General features: G+C 39.7%; 1 protein-coding gene across 4 annotated transcripts in view; it reads left to right on the forward strand.

Moving 5' to 3' along the window:
• Nucleotides 1-342: 342 nt before the first annotated feature.
• sash1a (SAM and SH3 domain containing 1a) overlaps nucleotides 343-26778 on the forward strand; it is a 155734-nt gene continuing 129298 nt past the window's right edge. For 2 of the 4 annotated variants that reach the window (XM_079254998.1, XM_079254999.1), the window contains exon 1: nucleotides 351-1587. In XM_079254998.1, coding sequence (XP_079111124.1) covers nucleotides 1087-1587 — 501 coding nt within the window. In that variant the 5' untranslated portion in view covers nucleotides 351-1086. Of the gene's footprint in view, nucleotides 1588-26778 lie in introns of all 4 variants that reach the window. The other 2 variants (XM_079254995.1, XM_079254996.1) reach the window with 2 other exon arrangements.

The raw sequence follows: 26778 nt of genomic DNA on the forward strand, positions 1-26778 counted from the left end.
TGAGCAGCACCTCGTATTTGTTCAAACGTCTCCAGTGATGCTGAAATGTTCAGTTCCAAAGTCCCCACATAGAGGGAGCTCGTGTGTGGTGAGAAGCGCGAGCGTGGAAATGCTGAATGAGTGAGTGAGAGTGTGTATACGAGCTAGGGAAGAGAAAGGGAGAGGTGTGCTGGACGAAATCACATTGTAGGGGAGTAATGATGTCTCTCAGATCAGCAGCAGGAAGATCCATGTGGAATGTGCGACAGGTTTAATACCCTTCCCTGTTCGGTCCAACTTTAGACAAGTCAGACGGAACATGGTGACTAATGCCACAAGGCTGCGCGACAAGTTGAGAGAGGCAAAAAAAGAAGACTCGTAACACTATTTTTAAATGTGAGATTTTGGGATTGGGGGGGCGTGGACAGCGGAGGAGCAGCAGGGACCATGTTGGATGCCGTTTCAGCGTGTTGATGTGCCGGCTGGAGGGACTGAACCGCGCACAGACAGAGCAGTTGGACGCATGTCCTTGTGGTTGCAGTCATCCGTCTGTTGCCGACTTTCTGTCATTTAGAAGCCTGGTCGACATTTTTTGGGATTTTTCTTTTTTCTTTTTATCATTTGGATTTGTGGAAACCGAGGACCCCAAGACAGAGCAAGGGACTAAAACCTGCTCTGCGTAACTGGCTAAATCAGACTGAGCAGCTGTTTGAATGACAGTAGTTGAAGGCATTTATCATTTGAGGAAGCGTAATTGCGCACAGCAAAAGCCAACGTGGGCTGCTGAGATCGAGCCTGAGGGAAACGTATGGGATTTCAAAGCTGTTTTAAATGAAGCTCAGGGGTTCTTCGTGCCTAAATATGGACGCGCACTTGTCATCTGGACAGTGTTGGGGAAGGTCTTCCCACTTTTTGTCATTTAATTAGGTTGGATATGGCAAGCAGCTCTTTGCTATGATTAATATTAAATTGTTTAATCCAGTTTTTGTACGCAACAGCCAGAGAAAGCGCACTGTCACTGACAGTGAAAAACGCCAAATGGGAAAGTAACAATCACTTTGGTCTCTTCTTTCTCCAAAGTTGTAGCCGATTTGGCAACAACCAAAAATGACAAGCAACGGACCTGTCATCGTCTACGAGTGGCTGAAGACTCTCCAGCTCTCCCAGTATGTCGAAGCTTTCGTGGATAATGGGTATGACGATTTGGAGGTGTGCAAACAAATAGGAGACCCCGACCTGGATGCCATCGGCGTCTACATCCCTCACCACAGGCAGAGAATTCACGACGCGGTGAGAAGGCTGAAGGAGGAAGCCAAAGAGGCGACCAGTGGACTGTACTTCACCCTTGAGCCCATGCCACCGGCAGCTGAGATTTGTAGTGGTCACATGGTGGAGTATGAGTCCAAACTGAGGGGATCCAAGTCCTGGACTGAGCCAAACGGGGATCGGGTCGGGCGCAACGGTGGCTACATGGGCGCGCAGAGGAACCTGACGCTGGGCAACAGGAGGGAGTTGGTCATTTACCCCAAACTGAAACTGAAGATTATGATAAGGGATAAACTAATCAGAGATGGCATCAACCTCGCCAAACCTCCGTACTCTAATAAGGTAACACCTATTGTGACACACAAGTGGCACCAAAGCGCATACACACTGAAAAAAAAAGCACTGGAAAGATTATTTTTTTTAATCATTATTATTATTTTTTTTTAAATGATCTTCATAGATGAAAGGTTTTTACATCACATCACAGATGATTGTATGACACAAAGCGGGCAGTCACCTGTTCAGCATGGTCCATGTTTCCTCCAAGTGCTCAGTATTAAATGGGAAGCTGAGCTGCAGGTCAATACCAGCATGATGCCTAAACACTTTGCACAAGTGCAAGTGGTTGCTGTCATGGTGAATGATGGGAGTGATGGGAAGCAGAGAAAGAGTTGAGCGAGATCCTGATAAGCTTTCACAATGTCTGTGACTCTCTGTGGGGGGGGGATTTACTCTGATTTATTAATCTGCTTTGAACCCATCTTATCGTCTGGCCCCTCTCTGCAGTCATTGCAGGTAGACCAACCAGACCAAGTCTGATGATTTGGCTGTTGATTGCAGGGGCAGGAAATGAAGAGCGCCAGTTGGATATGCTGTTGCAGTCCTGTGAAGGGTCGGAACTGAGAGGGCCTCTTGTTTTCTCAGATTTTTCTTCAGAAGTGCTTGAATCATATGCCTACCAGCTGAGCAGGCTGAGTTACTGCTGTTTACACACAAGGAGCGTTTTGATTGTAGCATCTGCAGGCCACTGAGGAAGCAGACACTAAGTCCTCTGCATGTTACTCAGCTTCTCTGCGTGCACTTTTGCTGAGCAGCAGCTAAAAGTTCAGCCTGATGGTGCATTTGGAGTAACAGTTGGTTTGCATTTTGGTACACAGAACATAAACTGAATTCTTAGTCATGGCGACAACACATCGTGCTGCACAACTACCACTACTGAGTGTTAGTTTTTGTTAAATTTGCAAACTTGCACACTTTGTTCAGCTAATTTTGAGCCTGCTAATTAAGTCCCTTTAGAAGTTGATAGAGTCTGAGGCAGAAAGATGGAAACAAAGGTTCAGAGTAATTGTGCTCTGAAAATGTGAATTTGCTGTCAAATATATAAACTTCTCAGCCAAATGGCCTCTGTTTAACAGATATCCTGATTATGAGCATGACATTGGGATCGTTGGTGTATTTTTGCATATTTGTGTGGTTTTTTTAAGTAATTTTCCAAAAGAAGGCAGATTTATTGCTCTAATGCAATTATCCCTCATTTTAAATTTGCATACTGTCATTTATTTTCTTAGATCTAGACTTTGATATTATTGACTATATTTACTGCTTGTTTAACAAAAACTTTGGACATTTGCGTGTTTTTAAGCTTCTTTTCTATGTTTTTTGCCACTTTGGCTAACAGCGATCTGGGATTTACGAGGGATTAACGCTCAGATCCGAGCTGAAATAAAGTGCTGGTTTCAGAGGGTTAAACTATCTTTCTTTTTGAAGGCTGTATTTATTTAGAGCCAGAGCTTTGGCATTCAGGCTCTGGAGAGGAATGAGCAGGTCAAGGTCTTTCAGTCTCTCTCCCTCTGTTGTGTGTGTGTGTGTGAATGCATGTGTGCATAACCCTGTAGTTTTGAATTGGCATCATCCCAGTGCTTTTCTCCCCAGGAAGACTGAGATGAGTATGGGAGATGGAGCTGTGACCAGCTGATAGAGTTTGACTAACTGGACTGTGATTGGTCTGTTATCTCCCTCTTCGTGCCCTCGAGACAACGTGTCACCTCCAGCAGAGTCTGAGGACAGAGTGTCAGAGTCAGGGCAATGACAGCACATGCAATGTTAGTCTCAAGGGACATAAACAAGAGCTCTCGCATTTCAACTGTTCCTTGTAGAGTTCCCAGTCGAGCTTTTTTTTTTTTTTTTTTTTTTCTTATATACTCTGTGATTTTTCTTAATCACGCCACAACTGGGTTGTCTGTATTTTAGTCTGCAAGCAAATCCATTGACAATACAAACACTACGATTTGAACATTCTCTCCAGTGCACGCTGTTTGTCCTCTGGTGAGACGAGCCATTATCAAACAATTCAGTGAAAGGGCTCTTCTGGGTGTAATAAATACCCATGATCCTTATCAAAGCCGCTGAGACCCCTCGTCTGAGAGGGAGAGTATTATTTCTTATGATGTAAATAAGCTCTTGTGCTGAGAGTTGCACATTTCATGATCTCTCATCTGGGAACAATATAAGCAGAGAGAACGATGTGCCTGGTTAACGTGTTGTAATCCACTGCAGTCACTCGATAAACGCCGTCTTTTTTAAAATTTTTATTTAAAGTTCGACTCATACGTCCTCTCATGTTGATATAACAAGCGCTGCTTCTAGTCTGCCTCTATTTACGCTGCCAGTGTGCTCTTCTTCTTTTTTTTTTCTGCCTCTAGAAGCACTGGGCACCAAATTTATGCCCAGAGCAGGTTTTTTTTTTTATTGACAGCTGGTTTGCTTTTCCTGATGTTTTCCCCAAAGAACAAAGCTTTCTTTGATGATTACTGTGGGAGGATATTTATAGTCTTCCTCTGTTAGCAAATTTCAGTTGAGTTCGAGTCTGCTGAATGCCCTAGGTTTCTTGGCACTTACTTAAAACGTGCAGGTGGAGTTGCAATTAGTTTGGTAGCCAGGTCAGGTTCAACAGGCAACTTGCAATGAAGAAACCTTAAACTTGCACGTAGGTTGAGATTTACAGGATGTCTTGGATCATGTTGTTACGTCACTGGAGTGAGAAATATGAAGGGCAAAGAGTCAGATGTTGTGTGTTTATGCTTTTTGCTGGAAATATTTGATTAGTCAACTTAACACAGATGGTAAGAGATAATGTTGAACTTGACATGGATGGACAAAGCCATGGCTTCTGTGCAATATGACTTTTATTTGTGACATCATAATTTGTGAAATAAGGTGTTGGATTTTTTTTCTGTCCAAGTTGTGATATTTTCACTCAAGATGCATGCTGAGAGTGTATGAAACAGACCGGCAGCAATGGGAGCCTTTTTACATGTCTAAAGCTGTCAGACAGGTGCTCTGCTAGATCGATACCTTTTATTAATATTCTTTTTCTTTGGGAGGTTTTATTGTATTTAAACTAATATGAAAACCTGTTACTTCTAAAACCTCACCTAGGCTCTGCTACTCTGTGCTGCATGTGTCCCAAACAGGCAGGAGAGCCTGCAAAAGTGGCTGAAAACAGAAAAAAAGCATTGATAGTGAAGTGGCGAGTCATCCTCTGAATAGACAGGAAATGTTCCAACTCTTGCTTCCCAGTTTTATTGCCCTCATATAACCCCACATTGCATCCAGTGAGGTCCCTGAGCTAAGCCGCATTGAATAATTAATTTAAAAAAAATGTAATAAATACATGTTTGGAAGATTGCCATTGTGACTCTTTTAGAAAAGTGACAGCAGTTATCTTTTATATATCAAGGCGTTTAATTGCTGTCAGATTAATAAAGGCTTTTATGTCTGGAAGGGATTTATAATTCTGTTTAACCCCATGTGCCTTGTTGTTCTTCCCTACTGCCTTTTCTGCTCCAGTGAACACTTAGAATTTAATTCTCTTTATCTAATCTGAGAAACAGACCTTTTAATTCCAACTGGTTAAATCGGCTCAACGCCGGCCAACGTTGGGATGTCCTGGTCTCATCCTGGTGCTGGATGCAGCAGACACAGACGGTCATAATAGCGCCTCATTGTTAGTGCTGTGTGTTATGAGGAAGTAGAAGCTAAACAGTGAGAGATTCACCATTGTTTGTGTGGAAGCTGATGGAGCCACATGTCCTTTCACTCCTGGTCTGTTTTGCATTCCCAATTTCCGTCCATTGAAATGGGCTGTGGAGGCAAGTGTCCAGCATTGTGCTGATGGGTGGGAGATAAAATGCTGGGTATCATGCAGAGGGAATAAGGGTTGTAAATAGATTGACACATTGTTTATGAAGGTCATAAAGGGCTTAAGTGGGTGTTTAGGTAAGGTCAGGCTGTGGAGTTGTTGGAGAAAGTTGACTCCTCAAAGCCTTGATGTGACCTTACAGAGCAGCTGATCAAATGAAGGAGGTGACAATTGTGAGAAGTTTGCAGCTTAACCGGTTTTAAGAATGTAAAAAATGCAGTGAACCCCAGAGGTGGGTGTGTGTGTGTGTGTGTGTGTGTGTGTGTGTGTGTGTGTGTGTGTGTGTGTGTGTGTGTGTGTGTGTGTGTGTGTGTGTGTGTGTGTGTGTGTGTGTGTGTGTGTGTGTGTGTGTGTGTGTGTGTGTGTGTGTGTGTGTGTGTGTGTGTGTGTCAGGGCAAGGAGCTGCAGAAGGAAAGACGGCTTTTAACTGGCTATGTTAATAACTTTCTTTAGCAACAAAAGAGGAAGTTCAACACCTCGCACAACAACGACTACCCTCACTTTCTGTTTTCACTCTTCCGATCTTGATTAATATCCCAACACTCTCACTCAGCAGGAAATTAGAGTTTAGTTTAAGATGACCCTCTGTTGGCTCACTGTGGCTTTTGCAGGCCCTTAGGCTTCACTGGACATCTTCCAAGTGTTGGAAAGAAAAATAATTTGATCAAATCGAATCAGAGCTCTTTCTACTGCAGCTTTGCCAGAACAGATAGATTCTCAGGACACCTCCCAACCTCGGTGGAGTTTAGGTACAAACTAAATGCATTTTAAAACAACATTCAAACCACTTCACTTTCTATTTGATGTCATTCTGTTTAATTTTTTTTTATGCAAAAGAGGCTCTCAGAGATGGTTTTTAGAAAAATATTATTTGAATGAATGAAATGGCTTTTTATTTATTTATTTATTTTTAAATTCAAAGACTTCTTTTTATTTCCATTGCAATGAAACACTGCACTAAAAGGCTTTCTATATAGCCTCTGTTTTGGGGAAATATCCTCATAATCTATGTCCATTCCTATAGGGCTGGCATTTAGCCACAAGGACAGATAAAGCCTCTCATGACAGGCTTTTCATTTGTTCCACTGAGAGCACTGTTTGCTTAGTTTTTATTAAAGGCTCCTTAAAGGAATAATCAACTCTGGTCTCATAAAGGGGGAAGTCATATAAAAGTCAAGGAACAGCTCTATTGTCCTGAGAGGACAGGGAAAGTCAATTAGCATAGCGAGCTGCTGTTTACATGGAAGAAAAACAGGGTTCTATGAAGCTCTAGAAAGAGATGGATCAGGTTACCATAATGCTGAACAGTCACTCGTACAATTTTGTTGCAGGTCTTTTTGAAAACAACCTCTGTTTGGTGACTTTTTAGGCGTCTTAGTTAAGGATATATGGCAGGCGTCCGCATTTGGCTGTTTGGGAAGCAGCGGAGGATTGATGGCTATCTCATTGACCTTTGACATCGCAGCCTTCATCCTGCTGTAGCAAAGCCTTGGTGGTGTTTTCATCCAGCACAATGAAATGGACCATGCAGCCTTGTGCTCCTCAGTGGGTGGTGAATCTTGCTATGTCAAATCTATTTTACGTAGCCTTCAGTTTGAGGTGCATGTGATCACTTTAGCAGATTTGCAGAAAGTATATTGTGGAGCATTTCATGATATAGTTTGCACAACTTTGCTCCTGCTTGGCCAGAAATGATATACTTTCATCTAGTTTCCATAAACGCTGCCACTAACAGGAGAACTTTGCTCACTATTTTCTTTCTGTACCGAGTTTGTCCATCTAACTAAAAGGCAGAACCACCCATCTCTTGGGAACATGTGCAAATGTGGGAAAGCAACATTTGCTATATGTGCAGCTGGTCTTCTCATTTTAGTAGCTTGGAGTGAGAAGGCTTGTTCCTACTGTGCTGTTTCTCACATGATCAGCTAACTTCTTAGCGACTTTGATTCCCCGGCTTTGTGAACTTTGGTTGAGAGATGATGCTAAAGAACACAGATTCTGTGTTCTTTAGCAAGAATTGTTAGCCAGCTCACTTCCAGTGAGACGGTCAGGGTAACAGCTTTAAATAAAGCAGAGCAGCAAGTCATCAAGGCCATTTAATTTTCCAGTGAGGAGCAGGTCCCGATGACACACATTCATGACAGATGCATTATAAGAGCTATTCTGGTCCAAGGTTTCAACAGCTTCCAGACAGCTTGTCTACATTACGCACTTACTGTAGCATCACACAAGACTACAAACTGCTTTATCAATACCAAATTGACTTTGTTTGTTGCTTATATTTGGTCATATTTGAGATATCCTTCATCTTTTCTGTTTATTAATTTACTTTGGCTTTCAGCTGCAAAGTAAGGAAATAATGTTTGAACTGAGGTAACACTACGGTTGAATGTTTAGTTGGCCTCATATAATCCCCATCAACATTAGAAGTGGAGTTTTATTTATCTTCTTATTAACTGGGAGAAAAAAAAAACTCCACTACGTATTTATAGTCAAGCTCAGCTTTTTTTTATGTTTCACTAAAAAGAAGGGAGAACGAAAACAGTAGCTGCAGCAGTAAACATGTTTATTTATTTCACATCTCTTCGCCGCCTCTGTTTTGACACTGGCAAATTCAAAATGCGCAAGCGGCAGCCTGCTTTCATCCCAAAAGGATGTGGAGGCTTATAGAATTCCCATCATAGCAACAGCCCTTGCTGTGGCTGTTCTTCACAGGCACAATAATGACCCTGATGTCCTGAAAATGAAGATATCAAGTGCCCCGACAGGATGCTGAGAAGAAAAAAGACACGAGAACAGGTTGGAACATATGTGGCGTGTCAGGCGGCAGATTGCAAACCCACTTGCAAATAAACTCGTCATGTTTCTTCTTTCTTTACATCCTTTTCTACCCCACAATTTTTTAATTAAACTCGTGCATCTGATGGACCCTGAGTGGATCATCACGTTTGCCGTCTTAAAAGGTCAGATTTTGCTATATTTGTATGACTTGCATAGCTCAAGAAGTGTGATTAGCTCTGACTCCCATGCAACTGATGAGCCATGAGGTCGCACACAAATAAGCTTTTTTAAATGTAACCATGGAGACTAACGGTGTTTTAACATCAGATCATCCTTTTTTGTTTCTCATGCTGTCTAAACCTGCAACCTGTGTTGCAGGTTAAAATGTCTGTCCCGCTCACTGGGATTACATCTGCTACACGTTTAAATATTGTTCAAGCATCGTGCCATTATTTATTTTAAAAAATAAAAAATAAAAATCTCTGCAGTGTGTTCTGCTAATCCAGTCATTGGATGCGATCACACATCATCCATCATTTCCATAATCTACTGAGCTTTTTTTTTTTCTGCCTATCCAGCAGTCCAGTTGTCATATGTAAGAAAATAATCAGCATTTTACCCTTATAAATAACTAAAAGTCAATCTTCTATCATATCTGATGTACAAAATGTGGAAAATAGAAATTACACTTCTTTGGATTCAAAGGTGATGTTTTTTTTTTGTTTGTTTTTATAACTTTGTTCTAGTTTGACAAATAACTTAAGTAAACATGTTTGTTAAAATAAAAGATTTACAATACTGATAAATAGTTGGATATAAAGCTAATCATGTGTTAAAGCCGGGGTAGGTAATGTTGGGGAGCAAGCGAGATTTGGAAGTATCACCCTGTCTTGACTCCTCCCCCTCTGATCCAAGGCTTTTTTTTATAAGAAATGAACAACTCCATTTCGGTCCGAACATTTGGATTGATCCGAGTTTTTACAGATTTACAGTAAATTGAGGGGCTAACTATATTTCTTATTGTTCATGATTACAACATGTATAGCCTACTATTATGATGGGGAACTACTTCATCCAGAGTAAAAAAAAATTTAGTCCAGCGTCCGTCGCTGTGGCGTGGGGGCAGAGATTTAGTTATACACTTCCATTAAAGAACAAACAAAACTGCTGTCAATGAAATAAGTTGGAATGGACAAAAGTAATATAACTTTGATTTTGAATTGTGGTTAAATAGAAATATAGGAAAACAAGTGAACCATCACGATACACTAATGTAGTTTACATCACTCGTAGACGCACTTCAGCCCCTGTTGACAAGTATTTTAGACCTCCACTCATCAGCAAAGTGCTTTAATATGTCTTGGACAGTTGTGTGTGTTTTTTTTTTTTTTTGTGAGATTCTTTTAAAGTCTTTTTAGTCTCCAATTATTTGAGTGACTATGTAAGTTTTGTCTTATAAATTTGAGGATAACTGTGTATATGACTAAACAGTATGCAACATATAACTGGATGGTTGTAAGACTCTTTGTAGCGCTTTATACTTTAAAAAGTTGACTAATTCCAATCATTTTTTGAAACCTTGCTTCCACATGTTGACCCTCGAGTGGGTAAAATAATCCTCTTTTCAATGAAGATGCAGCTAAGAATGAACGATGACTATGTTCCCGACATACCATGAGGCTCTGACATGCTCAATAAATCAGAGTGATGAGGGTTGACACACTTGCTCCTGGCTGGTCTTCCTGATGTTAAACTGCAACTTAGTGGAGGGTTTCTTCAGGGCACTGAGCAACCTTGGGAGGATTTAAGTTCTATTACCTACAACAGAGATTAATTGCACCACATGTAGCTGCAGTTTGGTTCATGTCAGCCCATATTATCGAGGCCTGTGTTTAAGGGATGTAATGCAGGGGTGTAGAGAGATGAGTGAGGCATGATAGCGGCGAGTATGTGCGTTAGAGAGACAGAAAGGAGAGTGTGTATAATTACCCCGTCTGAAGCTGATGCCAGTGAGGTGTATGGAACGCACTGCAACCAACTCTCAACCCCCCTTTAACTCTAATTGGTCCATTTTCAAGGCATGAGGGTAGAACTATGCTGAAAGCTTTGATCACCCAGACCACACCAGTGTCGATATGTCCCTACCTGAGTGCTTTTGTAGTGGCTGCGTCTGGCAGACTATTATGCCGAACTAAACCCTCAGAGTATCTGTGAGTCAGTCTTTCTCACTCTGGCTCCCCTGCGGCTCTACATACCTGGATGTGAACCCTAATTACCAGGCCGTTACTACATTCCTCAAACACACCCACGCAAACACTCACCTACAGCATGTTGCATGTTCTTTCATTAAAGCACCGAAGGCATTTCTTAGGTGCAATTTTTTTTGTCTTGTGGTTTGTTGGATTGTGTGTGTGTTCTGTTTATAAGTACATATGCAACGATATGCAGACGTTTTGCTGCTGGTTTCTGTGAACCGTACATTAAAACAGATGATGTACAGGTTCATGTACATGTATGACAATGGATGTTTTACCCAAATGAAATTGGACTTACTGTTCTTTGTTTTCTTCTTTTTTTCTTGATTTGTTGAGTTTTTTTTTTTTTAATTCCTGATGTCTTTTAAAGTAGGTTTGTAGATAATACAAGACATAGTTTATTTGTAACTAATGCAGCATGCAATAAAATACCATCAAAAGTTCAATTTTATAGTAAAATGATAATGCTGCTAGTGTTTTACAGTGACATTCTTCAGATTGCAGTGTACTATTTTTGCTTTGTGTGATTTTTGAAAAAAGGGGGAAAAAATGCAAAAGTTTGATGCTCTGAGAAATTGGAGTCTCATGTTGGGTTTAAAGGGGCTTTGGTTTGGCAACATCTCCAAGTTCCACCACACAACAGCCACTAAGAAACTGCAAAGTGTTTGGAAAATTGAAATAAATCTTGCGTACCCAAAGTGAGGTTAGTACAGAGAATGCAAATCATTTCAGGTACCTTTTTTCAACAGTTCTTAGTGCAATTAAGATATTTTGATAAACAGGAAGAGTAAAAGTCAGACTGAAATGTGGAGAGTCGAGAAAACTCTAAGATCTGCTCATTTAAGATTTCTACAAAGTTCCTGCTTTGTTGCAGATGTACTTACAGGATGAAACAGCAGACATTGTAGTGGTGGTGTGTACTGTCCAGTGACACCTGCACAAATATCACCTTTAGGGAGAAGTTAACATGAAAAAAAAAATTAAAAAAAACATCTCTTACATCCTCACCACCAAATGAACCATCACAAGAGTGCATATAGACATCCAAACCAGCCTGGTGTTTTAGTTTCTTTTACTTTTTGGCTACTTGTGAATGGATTGATAAATTTCAAATAGAATATCTTAGCAGAATGAAAAGTAACAAAAGTGGTAAATGTCATGGGATGTAGCCAGAGGTATGGGGAATATTTTACTAGTAAGAAGAAGATGGAATTCAGTTGAGAGAGAACAAAATCTTTGTGATGGACTGGCGACCAGTCCATGGTGTATCCGGCCTTTAGGTGAAACAGGTTCCACCCACCTACGATCCTGTGTTGGAGTAATAAATGGATGGATGGATGAGCAAATTCTTAGTGCAAAGATCAAACTTTAAGGGCAATCTCAAAACAATCTTTCAAAACACATCTCAAAATCTACACGCTCTATTTCGCAACTACTCATCTTCATCATCTTTGGATAAACTTAAAATACACAAAATGCCAATATATAAAATGTTATCAAAGTAGGTCTCTTTCTATTAAGTGTGTCAAATTGCCCAAACAGAAACTGAAAAACAGTTTAACTGGATAGAAAGTGTCCAACAGAGATGTTACTTATTAGCCTAGCAAGGTGTCAAAATATTAGCTTCAGCTCACATTTTTGAATGTGCAGTAAGAGTAAGTTTTCCCAAACGTGTACTCACATACCTCTAGATCTTCTTTACTATGGGAGTTTATTACCCATTCCTAATACAAATGGAAAGATGTGCTTAGTAATCAGAAAACCATTTCATTCCATCTGATTGAGGAAAATATTTGTTTAACCTGTGATTTATGTGTTTCCACTGCAAGTGCCAAAGCAGATTCATGTCAATAAAGAACATATGCAATATGACGTCAAAAAAGAAAAAGAGAAGTTTCCTCCACTGTTTGTTTTTCTGTGGGCGTGAAGCTGAGTATAGTAATTCTTTCCAAATCGGATACTGCCAGATAGTCAAACTCGTCATTAGTGGATCAGTCCAGACATTCCCTTTGTGGAGGTCTAGTCTTCATCACACTAATTGCTGCTTTTTGACCTGCATGCATGCTAGAGTTAATAGTTCTATTCATTAAATGCTAATCACTTGCCACACAGCTTCACACAGAGATGAAGAGATTTCACTGTGGCTGTTCAGTCTGTCCCAAAACATCTTTTTTTATGCCTCTCACATCATTACAGCTTCACCAGGGTTTGGATTTTTGTGGTTTCTGCAGAAGAAAGTCTGGTCAACTTTGTTTACGTTGGGCTTAACTTTGCAGTACACCATTCACTCCATCCGCTGAAATCTAGCTAAAATACACAGAGTGAGTGAACTCTAGGGGCTGTTATACTGAACAAACTGAGAATTTGTGTGATATGGTTCACCATTTTCAGCGTAAGCAGGTTTGCGGTCATAAAATTAGCATGTACAGTGGAACAAAGACCTAGTATGTTTCCCTCTGGGTGTAGCGATGACTTTTAATGAAACATTTTATTTTTGGATGCTCGCGTGGCTACCTAAGGTCACCCTTTGTTCACAGCTGATAAATTTCACTTTTGGGGCAGCTTCATCGACTGTAGGTTAGCCACAAAACGACAGTTTCTATGTCAGCAGATCTTTGAACCAATGTAATGCCAAACCAACTCCTATTTATTTTAATAACCCTTGAGAATTTCTCTATGAAGCAAAGTCTCTTGTATGGATCTAGAGCTGCATAGCATCTCCTCTGGTCTCTGTTTTTTTTTTTTGTTTTTTTTTTACTTGATGGGACGTTTTTCCAACCTAAGCTCATTCTTGGGGTTCATGTTGTACAGCTAGCTAAGGTCTTGGCTTCAAATGTTAGTTAAATGACTTTGGTCAAACATAAACTCTGCATTCTTCAGAGCTGACCTGGTGTAGCTTCTACTTACAGGTGCTAGCTTATATGACAACAGTTAGCTTTAGCTCTATAAAATAACTCAATAATTACTAATTATTTGAGCTTATATTGAGCATTGGAACATTTCAGTTTACTGTATGTTGCAGGGTGTTAGTCAAATTTGTATAAAATGCCTACATTTTAGGGCATATTTTGAAATACAGCATGTCAGAAATGTATACTGGTAAAGTTGAACATGTTCTTCATGCCCTACTGGTTCATACATTAGTGAATTTTACAGTCCGATCCACAACATATCTGATACAGCTGTCTTATTTATCTAATTCATGACATATTGTAGTTAGCAGGCCTCCTAATGATTATTTGCTTTTAATCAGGCATTCGACTTCTTATACAAATATTCACTTCATAGCTGTACAGTTTTGTGTATGCCAAAGTTTAGAAAAAATCCCTTTGTGTATGTCTAGTAGCTGTTGTCAGCTACCATTATTGCATGTATGATGAGAAATCTTCAGACAACTGACCCACATTACCCTCCTAACAGCAGTTTGGCTTGTTAGCGATCAGCATTTCAGCAATGAAACCACACACACCAGATGCTGTTGCCAGCCCTCTCTGCACCTCTATAAATTAATGACTGTCCCTCAAATAAAAATGAGCTTGCATATTCCTGTCCTCCTGATTCTTAAAGCTGTGGGTTTGTGTGAAAATGTTTTCTGGTTTGTTTCTTTGCAAACACAGTGACTGGTATCTTAACTGGCTAACAACAACAAACTCAATTTGAGAGCAATGTGTTCAGTTTTGGTTGATCTTTACAGTTGAATCATGTATCAAGTTCATTTATTTGTTCATTTTCTTAACTGTTTAGTCCAATTAAGGGAAGTGTTAAGCTGGAGCTTATCCCAGCAATCACTGGAGAGGCAGGGTACATCCTGGACAAGTCGCAAGTCCAATGTAGCAATGTAGCTTTTCTTTTTATTCTTTTTTTTTTTTTTACAATAATAACATTCTTTTGCACAAAACTAATCAAAATTAGACTGTTGCATTTTCTCTTTCAGGGGTGTGCATCCTGTGGCTGAACACTTGCCTCCACCCAGTAACACTACATGCAGTGGTATTGGTGGCAGAGGAAGTGACATTAATCCGCTAAATCACCTCCTCACTTTGAATACATGCATCCCACAGTTGATGTCACACACAAAAGCAAACAATGAGCAGGCCAACTGGCAGCTCGCAGTCGGAGCCTGAGCGGCGGGGTCATGCATCACGAGTTTTCTATGCTTCACCAAACATCCTTGCTGAGTTTTGCCTCATTCTCACAAACTGGCAGATAGGAGAGGCAAGCTGAAATACAAATGGACAAACTGCCAGAAACCAAGAGATAAAGACTGACAGCAGGCAGGATGGGCTGACATACAGGCTCTATTTAGACAGATAAAAAAAACTAGAAAATATTGAGAAATGCCAGAGAAGAATATGTTTGATTGACAGGAAGCTGGAATGTGTTATTCACATCTTTAGACTTTAAGTTATTAGTGATATTTTCTCATTTTGTGATATAAAAAAGGGGATTTCTGTTGGTATTCATATTTAAATTTTCTGTTTGAGGCTGTGAATACAAGGCAGTTACTTTCATTTTGTCTGCTCCAAATAATTTAACAGTTGAATAACTAATGTCTAATGATTAAATCATAGGTCAGGTCATAAACCATGCAAGAATAGTGGCTGAGGTTACAATCGTCTGTTACAATGAGGTTACAATGTATTTGGAGATATTATTCTTCACATGAATTAATCTCCTAAAGATGTGCCAACTAAAATTCTATTGCGTGGAAGAGAAATGTATCACAATTTAATGTAACTTCCTTCCATTTCCTCAAGTTTTTTTTTTTTTCTTTTCTCTTACAGCAGTTGTGGCCATGTAGGAAGCTTCTGCATTGGATTGGACATGTGAACACTTGGCATTGGTTGTCTCTTGGGTGAACTGTATTGTGATGTGGGTTTTTGTTATGGTCACTTAGCCTGCAGAAGGAATTGTTTTCTTTCCCCTTGGATGAGAATAGACTGTCAGTCCAGAACAATGGGCTCCAGGACTGAGCTTCTTCTCTCAGCTTCCCCTGCAGCTCTGATCCCTGCCCACTCCATTTATGGCTTAAGAGCTAAATGCTTGGGATCCCTCCGTAACTGCATCCCGCCAACCCACAACGTAAGCAGTGCCCCCTCTACCCAGATTAGGCAAAAGCCACGTTCTTAAAACGGCAGTTTTCTGCTCTGAAATGGATGTGGGAAACTTTTTAGTGGAACAAGTGATTTGAGTCAGCAGACTAGATTACCTTGCTAATACTTCTTTGAAAAAGACAGAAGTTCCTCACTGATTTGAAAGCTTAAGCATCCTTTGGAAGTAGATCACGATGCAGCGGTTAAAGTTTAGGGTGGCGATTATGCATGGAAACCTTTTCATTGTCATGCAGGAATTCCACGCCGTGGTTAATGTCAATTGTTATGTAAAGTGGACATTCATATGGTACAGTCTGCTTGGAATTGGGCTTCTGCTGTGGGCTTTGTGTGCAAATGCAACAGACAAAGGCAGAGGAGTGGGAAAATGTGTTGTCACATGTTTATTTTGTCTTCCTTGAGCACAATGCACCTGCCCACTTAAACACAAACCATCCCTTTGCTTCTTTGCCCATTATCAGCTGAAATTTTCTGTAAAACAGTCAGTCTCTTTTATTATTGACACAACATGTAAAATATTAAATATGTTTGTATAGAAATCAGAGTCTGACAAGGAGACTGGTCAGTATTCTACAAAAATAAAACAAAAGGAACAAAGCTGAAGTACTCTTACTGTTGATGAGAATAAAGCTTCTCATGTAATCATAATCAGTAAATTGATGAGCCCTCTTCTCCTGGGGAAAAGCTTGAGTGACGTGAAGTGGCATTGTGTCCCTACAGGTAGCACTTCAAAGGAGAATGTTTGTGTCATCCACATATGAAATGCAGTTTATGTAAGAATGAGGAGAAAATTTATCAGTCAGTGTATTTTCTAAGTTGCTTAAAAAAAAAGAAAGAAAAAAAAAGATCTTGAAAAACTAGTATTTGAAGAGTACGAGAGCAGCTACACACCCTCTGCAGGTCTGAACCAGTCAAGAAGCCTTCTGTTTCTCACAAGGCACCAAAGTCTTAAGTATGTACACATATCATGTTTGACTGTGTAGTAGGGCTGCACAATTAATCGGATTTTGATCGTGATCACAATTTTGGTGGCCACAATTACATAAATCTGATTGTCAACTATATTTACATTCAAAACGCGATCTCTGCAGCATGCGTCTCTGATCAGTAGTCTGCCAACCACCAGGGGGCGAACGCGTGATTAAGGCTTCATTAAGCTGCCTAAATACCATGCGCACACCTTTTCACCAGCAGTCAGTTAAGTATCATTGGATTGGTTGGACATTTGAGGTGGGCGTGGTTAACACGGAAAAGCATGAAGCGGTAAGATGCCGCTTCCGCATTTTTCCTGTTCCAAGTAAAAGAGATTATTTTGATTAAACAGCTGATCGAGGTGGTAAAAATGTGAACAATTTTACAACGTGTGGCATTAAAATACACAAACCCTGCCGCATGCACAACCTGCCCTGCCGCTGACGAAGTTGCTCGTTTAAATATAAAAAAAGCAGCTTCATTGCACAAAAAGCAGACATCGCCCCCTGCATTAATCCCTCCCGGCTTCAGACGAAGCTTCTCGTTGAGGATGTGACAAGCTTCAGACTGATGACAGCAAGTCACGTTGAAAATGGAAAATACAGCTACATCAAAACACCAGATAAGATATATAAGATCCGTTCATGTAATTATTTTTCCAAAGGGGCGTTGCCTGCACTGTATGAAAAATGATGAGGGACTAGAGAGGGAGTGCTATACACTGTATATGCATATACACCCATATCTCTATCGATCTATCTCTATTTTATATAAAACTATAATATGTATGTATATAGCGTTGCCAGGTAGGTTGTTTACAAGTGGTGGAATCAAACTACTTGTTTTTTCAGACACATTGAATAATTTTGATTAATAATTGTGATTACTATAATATTCGTGATTATTTTGGTCATAATCTTGCAGCCCTACTGTTTAGTCATGGTAGGAACTGTTGCTCAGCCAAACTAATGGGAATGGCACCAAATTACTAGCATAGCGCTAATGCTAAATGTTGGCACAACTGTGACTCACTTGTCTTTTTTTCTTTGCCTACCAATTCAAAGCAAGATTTTACAACTTCCTTTGTATGTGTATGGAAGGCTTTTGCTGGGAAAGAAAAAAGGAATTATGATTTAGTTTCCATAGTGCTGAATAGTGTTTAGACAGAAATATTTGGCAATCTCAATGTTAGGATCGGTATCGGCCCAAGTCTAATAGAAACTCTTTTTTTTTTTTTTTTTTAAATGATAGCAGACTTACAGTTATACTTATTTGAGTGTTACAGCAGTGGAGAAAACCAAACCAAATTTTCCCCAACAAGAACACCAGTAAACATAAATGGACTTGTACTTCTATAGCGCTTTTCTAGTCATGCAGACCACTCAAAGCGCTTTACACTACTTGTCACATTAACACATTCACACACACACTCATCCAACACACTACCCTGATAGGCACATCGGGGGGCAGCTTGGGGTTCAGTGTCTTGCCCTTGGACACTTTGGCCTGTTAGGGGAAGCCTGGAATCAATCCCCCAACTTTCCACTTGAAGGACAACTGCTCTTCCTCCTGAGCTACAGCCGCCCCAACAAAATAATTGCAAGCTGGTAACGTAATAAAGCAGAATACTGTTGGAAAAGGTGAGTGTAAAGAGAGTAATCCTTTGCCATTTACCCCACCCAAACCAAAAGCCACCACTAATTACTTATAGAATTTGGTCTTTTTGTTTAAATCACAGTAAAAGTGAAGAATATTCATGATCAACACACAGATCTTGAAAACATTCAAACTCTTTGCATTTTATGTCAGATTTCTTTAGTAGCACCAGTCTTCATTTGATAATTCCCATATTGCTTATGAAAGTCATTAACCAGGAGAGACGAATGCAAATATTGAGAATTGAGTCAGATTTTCAACCATAGTTCTGCAAGTGTCACAGCATCTCTGTTGGAGTAAGTCACAACTTTGACTAAACAATGCTAAATTTTTTCTGTTCATTCTGATGTTAAATTTACGCAGGATATATTTATTTATTTGAAATAAACTTTTGTAATTTAGTTGTGTTTATGCTCTTCAGTTCTTTAGTCTAAACAAAGGTTGCTTTCTCTTACAGCATTTAAAATATCTTCAAAAACACAATTCTTTTTAAATCTGTATCAGGTGTGCCAGGTGTTTGCAGGATGCCGACTCGCTGTGTATACACACACACACATGAAAAAAAAAAGGAAGTTGGGGCTTTCTTCTATTGGTAAACAGTTAATCATTGATGGAAAATTTGGGTTTTAGGAAAGTTTTAGGGAAACCTCTACAACCCACACTTAAAACCTCTGAGCTGGAATGCATGACTGCAAGTAGCTTATAGAAAACTTTCTCCACAGAGAGACATTTCTTCCTCCAGTGTAGGATATGGATGATTGTTCGCTATATTCAAGAACATGCATAAAAAGTTAGCATGTTTTTAGTTCATTCAAACTTTCTCTGTATGTGCGACCTAGATGGAGATCAGACAATGTAGCAGCTACATTGTAGCTAATACAAAAAATCCTTGTAATACTAAAAAGCAAACTAATTTCTTTTCACCAATGCAAGCTTTGAATTCAACAAGCTAAATTTAGCTTTACATCCCCAAATAGACTCCCAACGTTCCAGCCCAGTCACGACTCAAACATGCAGAGTTTATACTTGTAAATGCAACTCAGTGTTCTCAAAAAGATTTTAAACAAGCTTTCAAGCACAGCATATTGCATTAGACGAGAATAAAAGCAATTTCCTTGGTGCTGAATGGTATTGCAGGAACAGTAAAAGTCATCCACCCAGATCCCATAAAAACATAGACAGAAAAGGAAATGGCATCACTGAACCACAGTTTAATAGCTGCAAGCAGATTAAAAACTGCTCACAAGGCTTATTAGAGGCACAGTGCATGACAGCGATCAGATCGCCTTACAGTACGCAGTTCAGAAGGTTTTTACATGCAGGGATAAACATTTACAATTCATGACAAATGTCTTTTTTTTTTCTTTTTGCTATTTTAGCGTTAAAATTAACTTGATAAACGTGATGATTTTCTGCAACATATAGTGTTCAGAGACATTAATGTTCCTGGAGCTGCTAAATATTTGATCCATCTCAGCAGCCAGGGGAACAAACATGTTGTAGAGCAGATTTTAACAAAAGAAATACATCAGTCGTGATGGCTACATGAGAAAACAGACATGGATTTCCACACTAGTTTGCATCATGCAAGGCAACGGGGGCCCCTAAAATCAGCTTACGTAATCTGCTCGACATCTACGAGGCTTTTGGGGATGTCAAAATAAAAAGTCTGATATTGTTTTGACATGTTTAATGTTTTGTCTGGTAGTGTTCTGGTGAATTTCAAACTGAATTTTTGAGATTTTGTTTTTTTGTGTTAACCAGTTTTGGAGTGTATAGCTTTGACAGAAAGTAAAAATGTGCTTGTTAAAAAATGTTTGATAAATGTACCTTTGTTTGCATTGTTTTTTTTTTTTTTTTTTTGGTAAAATGGCACTCTTTTATGTTCCCCATAGTGTTTAAATACAGATCATGTTCAGCGTATCAGCCTCTCCTTACCGATGTGGTTCAGTGAGGCAAAGCTATGCAGGCTCTTGGCAAGGACATTTCCAATTGTGTCAGCACTCCGGCTCCCTGGAGTAGAGATGGAAACTGCAGGGGGATGTAAAACACAAGCAGAAGTGTGACAGAGCTTTTTTTTCTGTCTTGCAGGCTCTGAGCTGAGGCTGTGTTTGTGTGCGCACACTTAGATGGCTCAGTTTGCTTCCTGCCAACCCAGAAGCCTCCCTCTCTTCCAACACTTGTCTGACATACACTCTGCGCATCTCCTCGTTTACCCCATTAACACTACATCCACTCTTTGCCCATGCTGTAAACACGAGGAAGGTTTTCATGCTGTGAAACTTCCTTTTGTCCCATTTGAAACACTTCACTTTGGTATTCTTCCCTCTTAAAGATCATGAGGCCTGGTTATTTTCGTTGGCAATCCACATGGTTCTGAGTGAAGCCCCCCACAGAACCCCATTCACAGCCAGCTCATTATGGGATGTCAAGTCTGCCATTCCTTTCCCCTTCTTTTTGTAGACTGTAATAGGTTACCAAGGCAACATGTAGAAGCCCTGCTGAGAGATTTTGGTGCCTTTTTTCCTATAATCCTGCGGACAATGAGCCTAGAAACAGGCATCGCTGCAGCACTGTAATCACAATGACTCAGATTAGCTCTTGTTTTCCAGTAAAAGCTGACAGGATTGCATTTATTGATAGAAAGCATGCGATATAGGTTCAATTCAATTCTCTTAACTGTTTTGTGTATTTATTTTTCCTTTTGCAACAAGCTGAAAGCTAAAGCTACAGAAGTAGGTTACTATATATTAGATGATTGACTAACATGTCCTATATGTCGCTGCCCTCAAATACTTTTAGGCTAAATACCAAGCCCTTTGAGGCATGCATTACTATAGATGAAGACCTTGGGTCATTTAATCCTGAAGGCTTGGACTCGGGCATGTCCTATAGGAATATCCTGACTCAGCCAGACTTGGCATGCCCACAGGCTCTCAGCTGCTAATGTGCCACTAACTGCATGTCACGTATCGCCCTACTGAAGGTCAGGGGTTGAGTGGAATGATTCATCTGGCCTCCACAGAGGTGGAAAAGGCAGCAGCAATGGGGGAAGTGTGGCAGCCTGAGGGCTTGAAACATGCAAAAAGCTCCTGTTTTCACACAGTTTAATTATCAATGCTTATCCAGAGAGAGAATAATTTCACTAATTGCACATTTCTGCTCAGGACAAGTGACAGATCCATGTAAAGATGTGACTTGTTACTTATCTCAAAACAACAGAACCTTTTCCACACTGAATACTTTTTTTTTAGATTTCTGGACTTTAAACTGTTAAACTATTCAACATATGCTTATGTGAAAAGTATTGAAACAGCATCTGCATGCATATCAGGTTTCCTGATAATCCATGCCTTGCAATCTTTGATCTTTTTTTAATTGTCTGTGCTTATATTTGATGTAATAGTGGAATCAGCGTACTAATTAAAAATGTTCCTTTCTTCTTCTGGGTGTTATCTCTGATGGAAATTCTCATATAGGTAAGACACTTTTTTATTAATCCTTTTCTGTGCCTTTGTGATAATTCCTTCCATTCTAGTAGAAGTCAAGGTCATCACATCAAAACCAGTGCAAAGCCTGGCATCAGTGGCATGCATGAATGCCAGTTTTTAAGTCTCTGACAGTTGCTTCAATTTGATCTCCTCTCTTGAAATAAGAACTCCACCTTTAGGGCGTACAAGTTTAGCTTGAGCTGCCAAATGTAATGTGGGTCAAGCTGAGAGAAAGCATGCACGGCTCTCGCATAAGCATGGTTTGATACAGTGACTGTAAAAATCAAGCAGTGTCATGAGTACTGCTTAGTAAGTAAGTTACATAACGGCCCCGAATTTGTCTGTAAATGTCAATTTATGCAGTCTTGTTCCAGTTTCCGAGATCTTACTTTGCAGACAGGACTTAATTTGCATCAGTTATACAAGTCCTTGCTTTTTGTTTTGTGATTAAGTCGTCTGTTTGTTTACTTTGAAATAGTCGCCTCATCATTATCATTTTAGAAAAGCTCACAAGAACAGAAGAAATAGGCTTTTTCATTCCTCTCCGTTCCTTTGTAAGACATTCTTCAATTGTGTGTGTGTGTGTGTCTACATCTCTCTCTCTCTCCGTCCTGTCTCTCGGCAAAGTAAAACTCACTGACAGAGGCTCTTTGTTAATAGGGGGGAGAGGGAGAGAGATGAGACTAGGTCATACAGGCAGATTAGTGCTCATTGAAATCCTATAGGAGGGGTCATTTACATAGTGCTGCTTAAATCCACTTGTGACCTCATTTGTGAACCCCATCCACCATCCTGCCGCTTTCCACTCACGTCTGACAATGTTTTGTAAACAAATGTCAAGCATGCGTTTCAGGGGCCGTTTTTCAGAGGACCTGGTACTGCCGTGCAACGGCCAGATCAGCCAGTGAAGTGGACATTTTTCAGCTCCTCTGAAGTGCTTCAGTGATAGAGTTTCACTCCTCTGCGATATTTGCTTTAAGGAGCCTTGGCTGAGGCCAGCACATTTCTTTGAATGAATGCTCAGTTTTGTCAGCGTTGTCTTCACACTGCTTGGGCTGACAACAGAGTTATTTTCCTTAGAAGGGGAAAAGAATGTGGAAATGACCGCGTCACTGCTGAGAGCTTCAGACAGCGATGCTTTAGGCTTAAAAAGGAAAACAAGAAAAAAGGTTTCCTGCTTTTCTACATACCTTGTTGTTTATTTACTGATTTCTTTTTGGCAAATCCTTTCAGGTAGTAACCTGAAGCATGTATCCGTGGATTACTGTAATGCAATCATACATTTTATGGGGAAAACAACCTGGACTGCCTCCATGGAAGATTGTTTTGTTTCACGACAACAAAGCTTAAGATCCTGAGCTTAAGAAAAGATGACAATTATATCTATATTTTTATACACCCCCCCCCTTCATTTGGATTCATTGGTGTTTGAGAGAAAGCCATATATGCTAAATGAGAACTTTATAAAGTCATCTTTTAAAATCACCTGGATAACAGGCAAACATGTAATTACTGTAGGTCCATTATGAACTTGTGAGGAGAGGAGACGTCTATGAGATTGAGAAGCTTCAGCTTTAGAAAGGGAGCAGTTTTCATGGAGGTATAGCAGATGTGTCATTCAGGAAGGAGTATTCTTTGCTTGTTGTGGTATTTTTACTACTACCTGTTTGTGTTTTTTGAAGTGTAAAGTGTACAGTTTGTGTTTTTTATGCTGCATTGTTAAAGTCTATTGTATTGTAAAGTACTTTGAGCAGAGAGGCACTACAAAAAAAGGGAGAGAGAAAATGCAAGAAAAAGTCATTTAAATTTATTTTTGCTTTCCAAGTTGCTCATCCTGAAAATCAGACTGGTGCCAAAGAAGAATTAACATGGCTTTGTATTGAAGGTGCAAGGAGATTATGTTTTCTTAGATTGTAAAACACCCCGCTGATAAGCCTAATATTAAAAAATTGCTGACAGAAGTGAAAATTATTGTCTTATCAGAAGCTGTTGCGGTGCAGGGAAGTCTTGGACAATGGGTAGTGTCAAACTGCATAAAAAATAAAAAAAATCCAGAGAACTTTTGGTATGAAGATAAGAAGACCAGGCACCACGTTCCTAGAACTCTAACCTAAAGAGTTGGTTTGGAGTTAAAAGGGGAGGATATTTGATATAAAGAAGGTGATTTAAAAGTTGTGGCTGATGTGTGTGTCTCTGACTTACCTTCCTTCTGACACATGATGTCAAATACAATCTGACAGGGTTGGAAGACTTTCTCTGTCACAGCTGCAGGTCCCTGTTCAGACCACACTGTACGGCAATGTGTGCCCTTATCACACCGTGACAGCTTAACTCTGTTTCGTATCAGTCACAGTAAAAATTTCTTGCAGGAAAAAACCTCTCCAGTGCCTGGTCCAGCGTGATTCACGGGCACCATGATGAATTAGAAATGGGTCTGCAAGCTGTGGTAACAGTTTCTGCTGACAAAACAGCAGGATTCAACCGTATTTGTGGAATTATAGCTGTAATCTTGGTTATATTGCAGCTCACGTCACAGCATTGATTTACAATAGGTTGCATCAGATGAATTAATGCAAATGCATTCACCGTGCACCTGTGCACGCTGCCCATGCTGCCCATGCTGGACGAGGTGAGAATAGGAAGGTAGCCCCTGAAAGGCTGTCAGGTTGCTTGTCAAACTCAAGTTGTGTCACGTACATATATGAGAGAGGAAGGATTTCTTTGTGTAACTATATGAGAGAATTTTTTTCACATATTAGTTAATTTAGAATAAATTCTTCATATCTTTTGTGATATTAGACCAGTTATATAAACATGATGCTCATATGAAATTGTGTCTTTTTCTTTCCTGGTTGCTTAGAGCAACACTTGCCTGTTTTTGGTGATTTCTACTGTTAACGGTCTCGGTTTGATGATGTCATATTAGCTCTTTACAATCAATAGTGTGACTATAACTGTATTTCTGATGGACAACACAAGACTTTTTAAGCAACACAGCAGCTATCTTATGATTAGGCGAACAGAGAAGTGATTGTGACTCCAATTGCCTCTAAATGGTTCATAAGTGTAACACCAGTCATGAAATAAATGTCCTTTTACTTTGCTGGATAATCTGTTGAAGTTCCATGACATTATTAAGACAGTTCCTGCTTGGCTTAAAAGAAACACCAAAAGGTTTCTAATCTTAAGTAATTGAAAACCCCGCTGAGAGTAAATGAGTCACAATGTGTCAACAGAGCTGTGCAAATGGCCTGTTGAGCTCCAACTGCTTGCATGCCCCCCTCCCCCCGCTTTTTTTTTTACTGCTCCCTTTTACTTCCCTGATTGCAAAAGCCAGACGTCCACAATATTAGATTCAGATGACAGCAGCTCTGCAATTATGTCACCACTAAGTGACAGGATGCACATAAAGCCGCATCAGCAACGGTGGGTAATATTGGCCATTCAGACATGTTGAAGTTGACAACATAATAAAAGTTTATTATGAATTTAGGAGTGCTCACTTAATTTGCATAGTATTTGACAGAAATTAGGACACTAGCTTTTATCCATCTTGCAATACGTGATTGTCTCTTTTCTTTTAACATTAGTAAATTAGCGACATGATTATTCTTGTTATTTTACTTAGGGACAGATCATGAGCAACATCTCAAATGGTTTTGCTCTTATATATGAGATAAATAGACACGTTCCAGACTCTGACATCTTTATTTTCTTTTATGCTAATTTTTCTATAATGCTTTTAATGTTTCATGTAAAGCACTTTGAATTGTCTTGTACATGAAAGGTGCTATAAAAACAAACTTGCCTTAAACTCAGTATCATCGGAAAATATGCTAGCACAAGCTGTGATAGCAAAGTACAAACCCCTTAATACAGTTTCTCTGATGCTTTATTCCATTTTTCAATAAACAAAGACCACAAAACCGATAATGGAGCATCAGTGGAATATTCCATTGAAATTTATTGGAAATTATACCATCATTCACAAGTTTCATCTTCTGAGATCCTTCTAAACATACAAAACATCCACAGTGGAAAAACTTGCAAAATACATACTGTAGCATGCGAGAAATGGAAAGCAAGAAATCTCAAACCAGTTCTTCACTTCAAAGACAAAACAGTGTTTGAAATGATCAAATAGTATCAGGAAATTTATCCATGGTGTAAATAAGTGTTTGCTTCAACCCAGTTTCAGTGAATTGTATTTGACAGCAGCTTTCATTTGTCCAATGCATGCAACTCCTTCAGGTCAGCTCTTCAGGTTTGGGTTAATGAGCTGGTGGTTTAAGGTTGAAATGTTCTCCTGTGGGTCGCAGAAAGGCCGTTGGATGTAAACAGATCATTTGTCAGATTAAAATGTTTGCATTCAAGACATCTGCACGTCACGTTTGATCAATTTAAAGGGAAAAAAAAAGTTTGGATCTCGTTTCCACTTCAGGCCAATATTGAACAAAATCTGGTTGTTCTAACTGAAACATTTAGAAATGAAGTAAAAAAAAAAATCCCAGACTGGATTTGAAATATGTGTCTTCAGGACTGAAGCATGAGCTTACGCCGCCTCCACACGTCCAACCTTTTGCAAGTGAGCTTTGTCTCTGATTGATTAGACATGCTCCTGTCCATGTCTTTGGGCCATTTGCTGCTTGCATGAAATACTGCTGTGTGCTGATGAGTCATGGCACCAGCGCCAAAGGGCATCTTGGTCATATTTAATAGACTAATATGAGACATTTTATCTTTGGTATGGAGCAGTGCTGATTTCTGGGTTTGAACTTATAAAGCACGATTAGAAACAGTTTCACACTTTTAAATGATTTATTTTGACTTGAAAATAGGCCTGAAATACTTGCATACATTCAGTTTTCAGAACCTGCTCTAAACTTTTTGGGGATAGATTAATAACAAAAAAAAAAAAATAGTTAAAGTAATATTTGCAGAATTAGCTGCTCATCTTGCCAACCCTTTATCACTGGCCTGTGTTTTACACAGCTCCCAGTTGACAAGAACAGCTCAGGTTTCACCTAGTTGGCACGAGTTTTTCAGTCAGTACAAAAAGATGGAGC

This window comes from Telmatherina bonti (genome assembly GCF_933228915.1).
Source record: "Telmatherina bonti genome assembly, chromosome: 16".
NCBI lineage: Eukaryota > Metazoa > Chordata > Actinopteri > Atheriniformes > Telmatherinidae > Telmatherina > Telmatherina bonti.